The following is a 17,220-nucleotide window of genomic DNA, read 5'->3' on the forward strand; positions in this document are numbered from 1 at the left end:
AGTTGCTTCCACCGGCGGTCAGATGCTGTAGCCGACACAACTGGGCGATGTAGCTGACGGTTGATGCTCACCAGTGCGAAAAGGAAATGAGCAGCAAATGATAATGAACATGCAGAACCGTTACCATGGAATCACACCTTGCTCCTGGTTCAGTGGTGTGAGGAACAGCAGATAATTTCGGCCTTGATGCATGCAAGCCTGGCTAGTTGGACCGAGAAGACTGCCTTAGTATCCCTATGCTGATGACCAACCGACGATTTGATCCAAATTCCGTCCGAATTGGTACCCGGAACCGTACTCCAACCGTCGCGGACCGTGGACAGTGGAAGTTGGTGTTGGAACTCGGAAAAACGGAAAAGCGCAATCTAGAGCGCACCAGCGGAGAGCAGAAAGGAATTGGACTACTACTAACCTGATCTCAGTGAAATATTTGCCTTGTATTTAATTATATCCAATCCGGCTAGCAGTGATCTCCACGAGGTTTATCAGCAGCAAAACCCGATGGCGGATGCCACACAACGCTGTTTCAACAACCGATTGTTCACCTCGAATTGCGATGGCGCCTTGGCTTGGCGTCCTGTAGATTTGCGATGGCGGTGCAGATCGGCGTAGTCGCACAAATGGTCCGTGATCGCATGCAGCAATCAATCCTGGTCACGGCACCAATTTTGTTGTGACCAACGGGAAAAACGTGCCACAGTCCGAAAAACGGCGCCCGTCCAGCAAGTATCGTGAAGGGAACAAATTTCTTTTCTACTGGTAGAATTAATGCCACAACGTGATATCACAATTGTTGGTAACAAAGCAGGCGGGTATATTCGCGTGTGCTCCACTCGGTGGTTATCTTCAAACTGACTGATAGTTGAGCAGCAGCCGAACCTTCTCACTTATCAGTGCGTGCTTGTAGGTACTAGTGCAAGTAATATTCGCATCTGTGAGTGAGGGGGTTCGCTGTTCTGGTCGAATAATATTTTTATGGCATGGCGCGACTTGCCGTAGGTTGCATCGTTGTAGCAACAGGCTGTCTGAAATTGGTCAGACTGAACTGCCCGGAGACATCCGGAACCGTCACAAATTAGTATTATGATTAAACATCCTCGAAACATGATTCACGCTGCATACGTCACTTCCCTGAGAGCTTCACAAATGGCAAATAGTTTTACAATTGTCACCAATTACATTCACATCAGTGACGAATTAATAAAATATATTATTTAAAACATTCGGAAATGACAGCAGAAACATGAAAAAGAAATAAACAAAGAGCAGCTGATGTCGTTTTTCAGTTATCAAAAGCGACATCTACCAGCAAACGCACAGACTAGTTTTCGCGAGCAAATGTCAAAATTCCGCACGGAAGAAGGAAAAATATTTCGCGAGTTCATTTCGCAAGAGGTGCATACTAAGCTTTATTCTGCATGAAGGCAGTCCTTCCATCATCAGTGCGAAAGTGATAAAAGCCGATGTCACGTTTCAAGCTATCAGTATTTCATATTAGATGTTGAAGAAAAAGGTTGTTTCTTTTCATTTCGAAATATTTGTCGGAAAGTTTATTTACGAGTTTATAGAGCATTTTTCCACTACCAGGGGAAATTTAAAATATTTGGTCCTCGGAGCAAACTGAGAAAAAGTTTTACGTATCATCATGTTATAAACTCAGTTAAATAACGGTCCGTAAAACAGATTAATTGTATCCACGTTAAACCCGGCTTATTTTGTGTGCGGCTAAATGACGCAAAGTGCTTTTTACTTATTTTGTTTGCGAATATCGCGGCTACACAAATGAAAAGCTCCATTATTGTGAAAACTCCACTCGAAGATACCTACTTGGTTAAGGTTCGAGCATATTATTATTTATGAAAACATGGGATAAAACGCGTCTCCTAAGGAAATATGATCATAGTTTAGCTATAGAACATTAATTGGGATAATTTAATAAATATTCAACCAACATTCCCTTTGTAATCGCAATCATAACGCTTTCAAAAATGTTCAAAATTTTAATGATTCACAACAACAACGGGACAGAAAGCTCGTTGGACTAACACGTAATTTTATTTTCTGTTGAGATTTAACAAAAGCGTAGCTTTAAATCGTCTTAGGTTATGCAATTATTAGGTTTTCAAAACAATTGTTCTGTTTTAGATTAGAATGATGGGTAGGTAATGTCAACAACATTACCGAAATGAAGTAGCATACATTTTAAGTTGTTAATACGAGTACTGAAATTTTTACTAATTTCCGAAAGGTTTAACTAAAATAAGTTATTTCGGTACTTCTAATGGAAATAGCGAAATAGCGGTACAAGTATATACGATTCTCTACTGTTGCCAAATGGATTGATTCACTCTCATTGAATTATCTTTTCAGGGTTGCCATATGAGGATAAATATGTTGGAATATTTTAGGTTTCGTTGTACGTGTACCGATATTTCGGTATTTCCATTAGAAATAACGAAATGGCTGATTTTAATATAACCTATCAGAATATAGTCAAAATTGTAGCATTCGCATTAACAGCCTATAGTGTATTCTACTTCACTCCGGTTATGTCTCTGACATCACCCGCCCATCTTTTTTTATCCGCAAGCCCCGTCCCAGGATTGGTGTAGATAAGTTTCCTATGGCTGGCTATGATGATTGGTTGCAATAGTAGCATTTGTAGGTCCATTTTCTAACTTATTTTTGGGGACAATACATCAACTATCTTGTTTGATTATTAACCATTCCAAAACTTGTTATTTTAATATTTTTAAAGCAAAAAGTAGTATTAATGCTCTTTGACTGAATATGTAGATACTACAGTTTTGTATACATGCATTGAATATTATAGTCACAATAATGCTGTTCGTCATAGTGTATGTATGTTTTGTTCAAAGATTTGTAAATGACTACCCAAAGAAAATATTTTTATAGACGTTTAAGGAAAATTACTAGGGGGATCTCATTCTCTTGGTTAATAGTAAATTGAAGAAAAGCATTAACTTGTTAACTTCGCTTCATAAGAAATTGTCATCCACATTCCTGAAAATAAAAACTCCTATCCGATCCGTTCGAGAGAATTCTCAATCAAATCGATCAAATCCGATCCGTTCGAGAGAATTCTATTTCCAAGCCGTGATTTGAGCCTGATTTAACGAGGCACGCTTTATTCTAGCCACTTTTATTTTTCGTCGCCTCAATTTCTGGCAACCATCCACAAATAAATCGCACCCAATGTCAAGTCAATCGTCCACCGAGCGAATCAGTATACCACCCTCTTGTTCGGAAATGCCTGCCCAGGGATTAAGGAAAGAAGCATATACAGACGTGATTCGCTGGTTGGGCCACAGCCTTGTCCAACTAACGAATTTGATTCGCTAGTTGGACCTACTGACAAATGTCAAAAACTCTCCAAAGGAGATGTTGGCTGTGTAAATACATCTGTTCACATCTCCAAATATTGTCAGATTGATTGTCAAAGTAAATTTGACATGAGATTTTGGCGTTCAGATGCTTTTTAGTTGGACAATGGTCCAACTAGCGGAGGTCCAACTAAAAGCAGTCCAGTTAAAAAGTGTCCAACCAGCGAATCACGACTGTATTTGATATTAAAAAACAAACAATATTAAATTCAATAATTTAGTCAAAAAATATAAGAAAAAGGTAAAACCAAAATTATCCCAAATTCGGATTTTTTTAGCTTTATCGCAGATATAGCCCGATTCTTTTTGGATATGAAAAAAGAGCTAGATTCCTGTGGTTGTTGTCGCCAATCATCAGGTATAACACCCCTTTCTTCGTCGAAACGATTGTGAAAATACTAATGTTGTCAATTTGTCTAGGAGCGCCTGGAAGTCAGACTCCTGACAATTAATCTGCCAGGTCGAAATTGTTATACGAAACTGAAAGTGGAAAGCTAAAAAACGCCCCCGTGATTATGGTATCAGGTGAGAATAACCAGTTTTTTTTGCATATTGTAACGACACCATTGATATCTGCTCTAAAATTGCTGTTGTTGGCTCCCAGGCCATGGTTTACCATATATTTTTGAAAATGGTTTGCTCATCCGTACAGCATCGGATATTTGCCAACTCGTCTGGTTTAATGGTCTTGTAGTACGAGCAACGCTGATATAGTAATCACAGCAGCTTGTTTCCATTATTTCATTGGAATTAAAAATGTTCATTTGTTCTACATGAAAAAGCGGAATTAGCAAAGTGGATATTTCATTAAATTCAGTGGACATTTTCAATATACTTACCTCTAGGGTGGATGTACCAATACAGTCGTGATTCGCTGGTTGGACACTTTTTAACAGGACTGCTTTTTAGTTGGACCTCCGCTAGTTGAACCATTGTCCAAATAAAAAGCATCTGAACGCCAAAATCTCATGTCAAATTTACTTTGACAATCAATCTGACAATATTTAGAGATGTGAACAGATGTATTTACACAGCCAACATCTCCTTTGGAGAGTTTTTGACATTTGTCAGTAGGTCCAACCAGCGAATCAAATTCGTTAGTTGGACAAGGCTGTGGCCCAACAAGCGAATCACGACTGTAGTCGCATACTTAAGGAAAACTTTTGCTATCCCTACTTCATAGAAAAAATATAAAGACGGTTTATTAACCAATTTATGTATTCAAAACCGGTTGTACCACTATAGGAACACATGTATCAATAGTGGTGCAATCGCTAATTTCGGTTCCTATTGTTGCAAATCCCATTGATTTCTTATGGGACTTGCAACTATAGGTACATTAGATCAACTATAGGTGCAAGGGAGCTCAAAAATCAAAGAAATGAAATTTTTTCAATAGTTTTTTGAGCAAATTTTAAGGGTAATAGTTTCAATGTCGCATAAAGTTAGTGCGATGAATCGATTAAAAAATATTTGTTGATGGTTGGTACCATAGTTAGGCGTATAACCCACTACTGCAACTATTGGTACACCTCAACTATAAGAGCACCCACCCTACCGAGTGCATTTTCGAATTTTATTTATCTTTATATGAATCACATATTTTGCTTTTTGGATTTATAACTTTTTGAAGTAGAATACTTGTAACGTTTCAATATGGGGTCCCGTTTCAAAAATTTCAGTTGAGAAATTTTCCCAGGTTTGAGATGCGAATATTTTCCGTTCTACTGATTGAAATCGCAATCTATCGGAAATTCTATCTGATCGGAAATTCGTGCACGTATTTCGTATTAAATTTCGGAATTAGTGCGACTACTATAAATAAACCAAAACAAGGATTTTTAGAAAATCCTTCGAAATCAGCGAATAAAAAATGCGCAATTTGCAGGCATATCTCACGCAGAGCCGTCAAAAAGGAGCAAACCCAAACAAAAGGCCTTTTTCAGGGTGATCAATTTATCGACAAAGAATGAAATTGAAGTTTTGTTATTACAAGCTTCAGAAAGTGGCTTGTCAAGAGCGTTGGATGGTAAGTGAGCCACAAAATCAAAAGTTATTTGTGATTTGTAGACAGTTTAGTGTAATGATTCAATTTACAAAAATCGAACGTTTTCTAGCGTTTCGATATAGGTACTCCGTTTCTAAATTTTCGGCCAGAATGCTGCCTGTTTTTTAAACGTGAAAATCTGCTGTTGTACTGAATGAAAACCTTCGATTTTTGCGCTGATTGGAAATAGCTGTGACTAATTCTGTAGAATGTACAATTACTGAAAATAAAGGATTTTGTGAAAGTAGTGGTTGGTCCGCACAATTCGATTCCAAGCGAGCCAGACTAGTTTTCGTTGGAAGGTCCACCTCTGACAATAGAAGTAAACTATTTTGTTTTGAATTCAACTACAACTTCCTTGAAAACAGCACAGCCAAAAAACTTTTGAGAAAAACGCGCAAACCTAAATTTCCCACTATAATGGAAACTAGTGCCCCCGCTGCACAGCATAATCAAGATTGATAGTACTTCAAGCCGTGAGAAAAGGGGGAGGGAGGTTGTAAGGCAATGGAAAACGAAAATTTCATTTATATCTCACTGGAATATAATTGGCTGGTCCTGAAAAGAACTTGTTGGTTTGTGGTTTATTTTGGGTCACAATTTAGGCCCGCTCGATTTCTGATATCTGTGAATTTTTCGCAGGGCGACAGTTTCTGTTCGGTAGCGATGAGGCTTCTTAACGCCAACCGTGACTGGGGCACTTTTACACGACCTTCGTTGCTTACTGCTTGCGGGGAGGCTTTCTTCTGGTGGACTTACGAGCGGTCTGTTTGGTACGGGCCATGTAGCGAAAAATGCTGATCTGCTGCTTCTCTGAAGCTGGTAGTAGGACGACGGTCAAACGCTCGTTTTCGTGGTTTCATTTATAAAAGTTCAACAATATTTTCAAAGAAAGTTGCAAATTGACAACTTGATAATTCCAAAAATACTCCAAATAAACTATGTATGTGTAAAAGACGACAAAATCGCAAAGAAATTGCTGTTCCAGCACAGAGTTTCCTGTCGGGAAATGGTTTTTTGGCGGGTAAATTTGCACGATAGAAATGCAGTTCGTCGATTGGCCAATTCAGATTTGCAATTTCAGTTTTGTTCATAATCAAAAATGTGTGATCATCCTGAAAAAGGACAGTTTTTACAGAAATATGCATTTCATTTGCGAGTTTCAGCGTTCGATTTATGCTTTATCTTTTCGGTCTTCTTGGGTAGCACTACTGATTGGATGTTTTGCAACACACCACCTTGAGCAACGGTTACTTGTTTGTTCAACTTTTCGATGTTACGATTCGCCAGCTGTTGAAGACGTGGGATCATTCGTCTTTTTGTTGTCACGGGCAGCATTTCCTTCCAATTTCAACACTTTAACAGCAAGGTATTCTATTACAGCTACTAAGTAAACGGCACTCCGACGCGTTCAACACAATTTGCTTGTGTATCGACCAACGAAGAGGAGGAGCTACGAAGAACACATATTGAGGACAACACAAAAAGGACGAGCTTACATTGTGCTGTAGTCAGGTATAAAAACTTAGCATGCTGCTGCTCAATATCAGTTTGTTTGTATCGTCGTACCATATACGTCGATCTAAATGTTTCCATTGTAAAGGATACAAGAAGAAGCGGCCGTCCGTTTGTAGCTGTCAGAAAAGTTCACCAAGTACGCCGTCTCAGATGGCACAAAATACTAGCTCCAACTAAATTCCGAATACTGCCCAAACAAAAGGCCCTTTTCAGGGCCGTGGCTTGCCAAGAGCGTTGAATAGTAAATGAGCCCCTTGTAAACAATATCGTCGGCATGTCGTAGAATGGCACGAAATAAAAAGTTATCATTTGTGTGATTTGTTAACAGTTTCGTGTAATGTTTCAATTTACAATAACATTCATTAAATGCTCTTTTTAGGATTACTATATAGATAAATATGTTCGAATATTTTAGATTTCTATGTACGTGTATCGATATTTCGGTATTTCCATTAGAAATAACGAAACATCTGCTTTTAATACAACCTATCAGAAGATAGTCAAAATTGTAGCATTTGTATAACCATTCTAAAGTGTATTCTACTTCACTCCGGTTATGTCTCTGACATTACCCACCCATCTTTTTTGCCCTCATTTGAAGCATAATATGCAGATTGTACTTAAATCAAAACAAACACCAATCAATATTCTCTGTTACACCAAGTTTAAAGTTTAGGAAACGAGTCACGGGATTTCGCACGGAATTTTACCCGAGGAAAACCCAAAGCTCTGCCATTTCTAAACAAATGCCAAAAATATCAAAATAGCGTCGAATTTTAAACCTTAACTTTTTTTTCGTTTTGACAACAAATTCTGTCAAAACGAATCAGTTTCACGTACGGCGTATTTTGATATCCTGAATGAGCAAAGCATGTTCGTCAAACTTCTCCATCGAGAAGTTTGACAAACTTCTCCATCTATTAGTATGACAAACTTCGCCATCAACAAGTTTGACGAACTTCTCCATCAACAAGTTTGACAAACTGTAGCGTTACGCTGTTAGAAGTTTTGACAAACTGGTCAGTACACTGTTTTATAAATCGACAAATAATCGCTTTGACAAACACGAATAAAAAGTTTGGCAAACTGTGTTTGATCAAATATTTGAAGAGCCAGGGGTGGCATTCCGCATCTCGATTCGAGTGACTCGATTCGAAACGTTTTAAAGTCGTTTCGACTAAATTGCGGCATTACGTATCGCATTCGACCAAGCGTTCGAGCTTGTTAGATTGCGGTACTAGATTTCGACTGCCTGTTCGAGCGCAAACTGTCAAATAAGAGTAAACACTGAGAAAAAATATTTTTAATTCTGCTACGAATAAGTTTCATAAAACCAACTTTTGTAAAATATAGGAATTGTTTTAATTAATTTAGTTTATAGTTGCTTGTTATCGAAATATATATGGAAAAGTTTCGCAAATATAACAATTTTTCTAGTACACAATAGGGATGAGGACTTTGAAATAAAATCTATGTTGTCAAACATCGATCCAAAAAGACACGATGTAATATGGAAATACGATTTTTTTTTCCTTTTATGTACGAAAAATAAATTTACCCTTACCAAAAATATTTATAGGGGAACATGGGGAGACTTGACCAAGCGCAAAATTCTATTTTTGGCTATGGCGTCTTCTCTTCGTTTCTTAAAATTTTTCCAAAAATATTTTTATACTTGCTTCGATCCCTTAAGGTAATTTTAAAAGTTTGGAATGAAAAATTCTTTCCTTACAGAAAATATTACATGATTAATAAATTTGCATTAAATGATGTAATTTTTTATCAAACTTCTTAATCTTCGTGAAGTAGTGAAATGATTTTACATAAATTAGAACATTGGAATAGTTATTACTAGAATTTGAATGATATTGAACGCAATAACTAATGTTGGGGAGACTTGACCAAGATTTTATGGGGAGACTTGACCAAGTGGCCATTAGCTGAAGAAAGATACAAAATTTCTGATATTTATTATGCTTTGGTATCTAGTGTTAATGTTAATCACGCAATAAAAAAATCCCACCTCAAACATAAGTCTTCATATTTTAGTATTAGTACATAAAGTTAGCAATAGTAGGACTGATTTCGTGATGTGTGAACATACAATGCAAGCAGTACAGTTAATCTTTAAAAAGAAATGCATTGAAAAATCGAAATTTATCAAATGCAACCCTTATATATATTTTTAGTGCTACCTAAACATCTCGATAATATGAAAAAAAAAAAAATAATTACAGTATGTTATATGTCATTATTTTTTGTAATGATTTTTCAAAATTCTCTTGGTCAAGTCTCCCCACGCCTTGGTCAAGTCTCCCCGCAATGGGAACTTGACCAAAAAAAACGATCTCAGAAAAACTTTTGTAACTTTTCAAAAATTAAATTAAAAATTCTGCAAAAAATCATGAAGATGCAAAATAACTTTGCACATTATATCTCAATGACTTTTGAGGGATTGAAGGCCTTTTTAGAGATTTATGTAGTTTTAGCTGAAAACTTGGTCAAGTCTCCCCATGTTCCCCTACTATATAAAACAATTGATAAAAGAACGAATTTTTTTGTTTCATTCACGAAACATATTTTAGACATCGATGATAACTTTTATGCATCGTACGGGCCAATCAACGTCAGATTTCCAAATAAAATTTTAGTTCATTCCAATTTTGCATTCTTTAGCTAAAAATATTTGACAAGTATTTTTGTTATGGCTGAATATAATATGTACTTCAAGGTATGAGCTTTCAACTTTTACAGTTAAAAAAATTAAACATTTATCAATCGCTGATAGCTCGGAAAGTATTCGAGGCATGGAAAAAATGTTTAATATAAATAGTTGCATTTTCGCATGAGCTTGCCGGAACAAATGATTTTTTTTTTAAAGTTGGATAATTTGTTTGCTTATTTTTTCTTCAAATAACAAAAATCATGTTAAAATATGGTGTAAAAATTTTGCAGTGGATCTCAAAATGTTTTGGCGAGAAATTACAATTATAACATTAAAAAGAGCAATTTTACATTAAACGCCACGTTATGGGCGAGCTATAATTGAAATATCTCGTAAATTAATAAGGTTCTCAATATGATTGTAAATGTTTCCATAGAACAAAAAACTTATTGGTTCAAGCTTGTTTTTCAATATGTTTCTAACATTTGCAGAATTCATAACATAAATAACAAAAAAACTATCAGATTTTTATTGGTGAGCTCATTCGAAAATGCACTTTTTATTATTAATAAATTTTTCCGCACAACGAAGAGTTTCCGAGTTATCAGTGGTTGAAAAATGGTCCAATTCATAAAATTCAAAAGCTCGTAACTTCAAAAAATCTATCGTGTTCAGCCAATACAAAAAATAGATGTCAATGTTTTTGTGCTAAAATGCAAGATGAATTTTTGGTAGGAATTAAAGTTGTGGTTGTAAATTTGACGTGGAATAACCCGTACATAAAATATGTAAAACTACTCAACTTTTCAAGATGCCGTTTTTGATGTTCGTGAATTAGACGAAACGAACTATTTACAATGCACGAAAATGCTAAGTTGCAGAAAACGAGTAATTATTTTGTTCATCGTATGATAATTTTAATTCCACCTTAGAATTTTTTTCAGTGTAAACAAAATTGCAGTTTGTTTTGTTTTTTTTCCCGATGAGCTTCAAATTCACAGAACAAAAATAGTGATAGTGGTAATGAAATTGACCCAAACATGTTCATAATTTATTCACGTCACTCACCCTCACCACCTTTTTTCAATTTTTGGGCATTATTTTTGTTTGATATAACTGTATTTTTGAACTTCTTACCACAACATTTTAATATATCTCGCTGTTTAAGTTGTAGCGCCGAAACAAAAAAATGCCAAGCTGGTACTGTCTCTTATTCGGACCTCAGTCGCATGATGGAATGTATTATCTGCAGAATAAGTTATTCACAATTATTCTTAGATTAAATAACATATTTAATATCTAAATTATTGTTTAAAACAACACAACTTCGAAACCGCTTTTATCAAATCTTTTGGAAAATAATCTTAGCGAGCAAACTGCCCTTTTCAATAAAAATGGCTGATTTTGCATTGAAATTTTTGCTTTCAGGGTTTTTTCAGGAAACTGATAGCTTCCAAAAGCAACAATGTTTTCGCAATTGATGACGCAACAATTTAAAAACTAGTTCGTTAAAATAGCCATTTTTAGTTGAAATAGCCAAGGCAAAAATTCGTTTTCGTGTTTGCGGGGTTTTTCGTATACTTATTAACCCATTCATGCCCATGTTGTTTGTGGACAACAACGTTTTTGAATAGCTATAACTTTTGATTGAGGCAAGATTTGCTTACAAAAACAAGTAAGGCTAATGAATATGAGTATTGCCTTCTATTTGAGTAGTAACAGTTACAAGGATCCACTCTAGAACTGAAGTTATTGCAATTAGTCTGATTGGACTCCGATGGAGCAGTGCTGCCAGGGACAGTTTACGTTTACAACGGAAAATGATTTTTTCATATATCTTCGTTATGGTGCAATATTATTGAAAACTGATAAAACTTATCAATTTAGACTGTCGTTGGCTACGTTTTCCATGCAATTGGACTATTGTAAATATTCTTGGAGAATTGTATTGAGCATTGGAAGGTAAAAATTGAACAGCTTCTAGCACTGTAAGGGAAGCACCTATCTTTATGAAAATAGACTATTCGTGTTTCGTGATCTCTTCGTTTTCTAGGGAAAATAGTTTTGAAACCATACAAGCACTAGAAAAAAGTTGGGCATGAAAGGGTTAATAAGTTATTTTGTTATAGCGCACAACTAGAGATAGGGAGAACATAATCAAAATGAAGTGTTTCCAGAATTTGTAGATGGCATAACTATTAATCGGTTGATGCATTCAAATTTGTTAGTAATTCAATTTCATTCAAAGTTCTTTGCTATACAAGATAATATTCTGTATTTTCATGCATTTAATACAAATGATGATATTACACCTAATTCTGTTGGTATATAAAACGTACATTATTACATTGAATTCAAGGTTATATCAAATACAAATATGTTAATACGGAATGCTTTAACGATTTTTCGAGGACACATTTTATAACCCAGGTACACCGATAAAGGTACACTGTCAGAATGACAGCATACTTTGATGAAATATTGTCAAACCAGAAACACCGCTTTTGCTTTGTTGTTATGTTTGAAAATTTATGACGCTTAAAATTTAATTGTGTTTTCGATTTCGTCCAAATCTTCGGACGAGGAATTAATAGGTTTGTTCCAGTGAACAGAAGTTGCCTTTGAAAAAGCTCAAATTGTTCGACGGTTAAGCATTTGTTTAATTTAAATGTAATAAGTGGATAGTATATTTTAGCACGCTTCTTTTATCGTAGCCTCCGTCTCAGATCCAAAATCCACAAAGTAGCAGAACCAATCTTGGATGGTTTAAAGAAGACTGTACAATAATAATTACTGAGAAGCTAAGCGAGAGGCGTTTGGATTACTCTTGCGACCTTTGATACATACCTTTTTACAGACCTGCGTTTCTCCAGCGATGTCTGTTAAACCACTGATATCCCTAGGAAGATGGTTGTCACTCCTACCAACTTTTCAGCTTCTATTTTTATGTATCTGTAAATACCCACCCAGGCCCGTAGCTAGGATTTTGTTTCGGGAGGGGCTTAAAATTATTGCATAAATGTATTAATTCTGATGATTTGAGATATTTACTGGAAACTGAACGTAATTATGAAAAGTTCTTAGCGAAAAAAATCCAAGTTAGAAATTTCTCTAGTTACAAAAATGAATATTCAAGAGTTCAAAGTATTTAGGGCGGCTTGAAAATACTACGCATTCTAGACTACACGTTTACAAGATGTAGAAGACGCTAAATTGGAATGAGTAGAAAAATATCCAAAAGCCCGTCTCACGAAACTTTACACGCATTTACTAATCAGGAGAACGAAACCAACCTCAAGGTTCTCTCCATGGATAGGAATATATCAGTGTGAAATCCAAGTTTACCGTTGCAAAGAATGTCCGAACAAAGTGAATGTCGAAATTTGCTTCAAATCTTCTGATAAGGCAAGGGATTTGTAGATGCGGAAAATAGGTTCAACTCCTATTTTCATGATCAGGCATCTTGCTACTATTACTAGTTCTGTGACTTCATCCGAAGTTTGCGTTAGCTCAACTTTATGAAATTTTCAATTTAAATGATACTGAACATGTCGTAATCATAACAATCCTTAGAAAAACACATGTTGTTTCATTTGACTCTCTTGGGGAATGGGTTAAAAACTATCTTCGGAAATATTATCAGGCAACTGAGAATAACTATCTATTTATCTATTTAAGTAGATTCTTTTTAGGCACTTTTTATATAATTGGACTTACGAATTAAAAATATTGTAGACTGATTTTCCTAGATCCCTGAAACTACAGTAAAAGTCAAAATGTGAAGTGAGTGCAAAAAACTATTGATTTCACTACAAAGCAAGAATAAGAACCTTAGCTCTATTGACTTTCAGCAATCTTGCAAAACCGTTGGAACTTGAGAAGACTACCTAGATTAAGTAAATATTATATTTGAATAATTGAAGGTTTTATTTCGGAATTCATGGGATTTTGGACAATGTAATATATATATATATATATATATATATATATATATATATATATATATATATATATATATATATATATATATATATATATATATATATATATATATATATATATATATATATATATATATATATATATATATATATATATATATATATATATATATATATATATATATATATATATATATATATATATATATATATATATATATATATATATATATATATATATATATATATATATATATATATATATATATATATATATATATATATATATATATATATATATATATATATATATATATATATATATATATATTTCAATGATTTAATCTACTGAGCGAAACTGCTCAGAACTTGTTCACTAATCGAAAGAAAATTGCTCAGCACTGATGAGTGAATGCTTCTAATTTACGTAAAATATGGTAAATATAACATTGATGACACGACCAAAATAACTAGAAACTATAAACATAGGTGAGCTTAATAATTCCAGCATCACTTGCTTCCCACACATGGAAGGGAACACATCGCACTTACCGAATTTGCTTTGTTTTAGAGCTATCTGTTTTTAAATTACAGCAAATTATCCGTTTCCTGTGAAAAAATTGCAAAACTTCTTGTCAATTCGTTAAATAAATATGTGGACACTAATCTGCTCAATAATAAAACTATTTGGGAAAAAGTTTCAATTAAAATTGTTGCACCTAACGCATCAAAGTTGCACGGATAACGAAGACGAAATGAGAAGATCAGAGCGCAATTCCGAAAGCACTCGTGTTGAGTGAATAGAAAAGATCGAAGAGTGATCTTGAATCGATTTCGATTGGTTGATTTTTTTTTCCTCTCTTTTCTCTCTTATTTATGATTATCTTTCTCATTTTATTCCATGACGAGCAAAAACAGAACGCAAGACTGTCACATACTGAAGACATGAAATCGAAACACTCATCCCAATTTATTGGCTTATAGATTCAATCAGTCCCAACATTTTAGTCGCTCTTCGTGATTGCCTATTGTTTTACCACTTTTTGACCCGTCCACTTTTAAAAGAAATTTCTTTTACACGTTTGTTGCAGATATCACGGATTTACGGATAACAGTTTATTAGTACGGAACGAATTCCTCGTAATAGTGAAATGAAGCGTCAATAAAAATAAGCACATATGTAATTTCTTACATTCATGAAAAAAATCAGGGAAAAAGTTATTAGCAAACAAATGCGGAAAGAAAAATCGGCCAATCAAGCCCATGGCTGGGGTAGGTTGGCCGAGTTTGGTAAAATAAGTTAAACACGTCAAATGTATCAGTGGAAAACTTTTAATTCAAAAAAACATAGTTTTTTCGTATAAATAAAATCCACTCTTTACTTTTTAACCTTTTTGAACATAGTTTTGGCAGCTTTAGTGAACTTTTTACCAGCTATCGCTGATTTTTTCCTCCACCAGCGGTTACGTTTGATTTTATTTTACTGCTCCTCCAATACAGCTTTTATTGGGGAATCGGTTAAAATTTGAGTCAATCGGCGTTTACGACCTTGCCACTTCTTCGAATCAGATCGTGCACTCGCCTTGGGAAGAGGTCTGACGTCTTTAGAGAGGCTTACATCTGCAGCAGATTCTATGCCAATGGACGAGTTTTGCTCGGGGTTGGGTCGATCTGTGACAAATCATGTCAGAAACTCCTCAGGAGGAAAAATTTCAGGATTGTAGGGCCCCACGCCAGACTCTGAAAGCAGCTTGGCATTTAATTCATAAAATTTCGGAATCAACTTATATAAACTTTATAAACAATTTCCGACTTTTAGTGATTCTAATCTCTTATTTCTATTTGGTAATCATATTAAATTATTTTTTTTACTTATTTCTCGTGTATATTTTTCCTTATAATCATCAATATTAGCATAATATCAAATTTTGCTTTGAAAAAGGTTGGCATTTCACAAATATCAAAGTGCCCATTACTATACACTAAATTTACAACTCGGCCAACCTGCCCCGCACAGAACTCGGCCAACCTACCACAATGTATATTTTGGTGAACAATCACGATTTACACAAACAAATATAAGGTTACACTGGTAACCGTTATACCATTTTGTTGGGTTTTGAATACCCTTTCCAGCAGTACAAAGTTATTGTAAATCGGATGTAAATTGATTCGCGTTACACATATTATTTTTCAGAAACAGAAATTTACTCACCAGCGCCGAAAAAAGAATAAACGTGCTCCTGTACAAACGACAGCACCAAAACACTTGAAATTACGTCGGTACATTGGTAACCTAATACACCACAAAAACCACTATAGATGTCGCTACTGCGCATAGTAGCCTTTTCATAAAAGGCACTCGGTCAACCTGCCCCTTCGGCCAACCAGCTCCGGTCACCGTTAAAATGACGTGAAACAAAAACTGCCTTCTCGGATGAATAGTTCTCAGACAAATTGAAATATTTTTTTGTGTAGCACAGTGCACTTACCTAATACAGAAATTCAAAATTTGTGCAATTCAAAAACTTATCATTTAAAAATAACAAGCGGGGTCGTGGGTCTTTTATATATTTCCTTATGTAAACAATAGAAATAATATAACGAGTTTAAATGGTTGTCCGGCAGATCTCGCGCAAGCGGTTAGCCATTGCACGTGGAAACCTGTTTACGAGGCGAGGAAATATTTTTTTCCTCACCAACTATGTTTTGGGAGGGGGGATGTTCACTTCTATCTCGCTATTGAGCATTTACGTGTCATCATCGTAGTTGCTGCCTTTATTTTCGCGAATATCTGATTTCGTCTTTGCTTCTCGCCCTCAATAATTGCCCATTTCTCCCAAAAGTGACATTAATCTGCGAGTAAGCGGTATCTGATCTTGTAGCGGAACATTGATTTTCTCATCGTCCGTATATGGGAGGATCATATTTATAGCATTGTCACACACAACCATGTGTTTTAAGTTGTTCGAAATGAATGGTTTCGTCTGGGCCTATTTGTTGAGTGGTAAATGCCTGACATGGTAGAACTCGATAAAGGCGGCTTCCGGAAGGCTAACTTCCATTTACACCTTCAGGAAATGTTCCACATTATGAATGTTCTGTCCTATGCGAATCGTCAATAATTTTATAATCATCGTATTTGGCTGGAACACCACTTGTTGCTGCTGCTACTCACTGATCTCAGCAGATTACTACAGCAACAATTATAGTAACAGTTTCTTTTATTCTTCAGACAAGGTACACGCACGGTGTTCCTAAAACCGTTATTAACTAAAAAAAATGACCATAAATTTGGCATACGGCATTCGACAGATACAGTATCCAAGCATCTTCTCAGTGAATTTCAAAATAATCCATCGAGGGATTCGAGAGATATGGCGATTTGAAGTTTTATGATATGTTTCAAAAGGCTACCAACAAACACCCACGGGTTTGGTCCAATCTCTATGAACAAAAAAATATTTGTCTACTTATTTAGTACATGGCATTCAAAAGATATAGTAATCAAGTATATCCCCTGCAAGTTTGGAAATATTTCATTGACGGAATCGAAAGTTATAACGGTTTGGATGTGGTATGCGGTCATAGATGGGTTTTCTACCAGACTTCAAGCGAGAATCCATGTTTGTGCATTGACTATTT

At 35.3% G+C, this 17,220-nt stretch overlaps 1 protein-coding gene across 8 annotated transcripts in view; it reads right to left on the reverse strand.

Annotated features, from left to right (window-relative positions):
• The window catches only part of LOC131691084 (ubiquitin-like modifier-activating enzyme atg7), a 429,670-nt gene that overhangs the window by 360,985 nt on the left and 51,465 nt on the right, over positions 1–17,220 (reverse strand). For 7 of the 8 annotated variants that reach the window (XM_058977278.1, XM_058977279.1, XM_058977284.1 and 4 more), the window contains one exon: positions 14,128–14,184. The exons of the other annotated variant lie outside the window; for it this stretch is intronic. In XM_058977278.1, coding sequence (XP_058833261.1) covers positions 14,128–14,184 — 57 coding nt within the window. The remainder of the gene's footprint in view (positions 1–14,127; positions 14,185–17,220) is intronic. 8 annotated transcript variants of the gene reach the window in all.

This window comes from Topomyia yanbarensis, chromosome 3 (assembly GCF_030247195.1).
Source record: "Topomyia yanbarensis strain Yona2022 chromosome 3, ASM3024719v1, whole genome shotgun sequence".
NCBI classification, from domain to species: domain Eukaryota; kingdom Metazoa; phylum Arthropoda; class Insecta; order Diptera; family Culicidae; genus Topomyia; species Topomyia yanbarensis.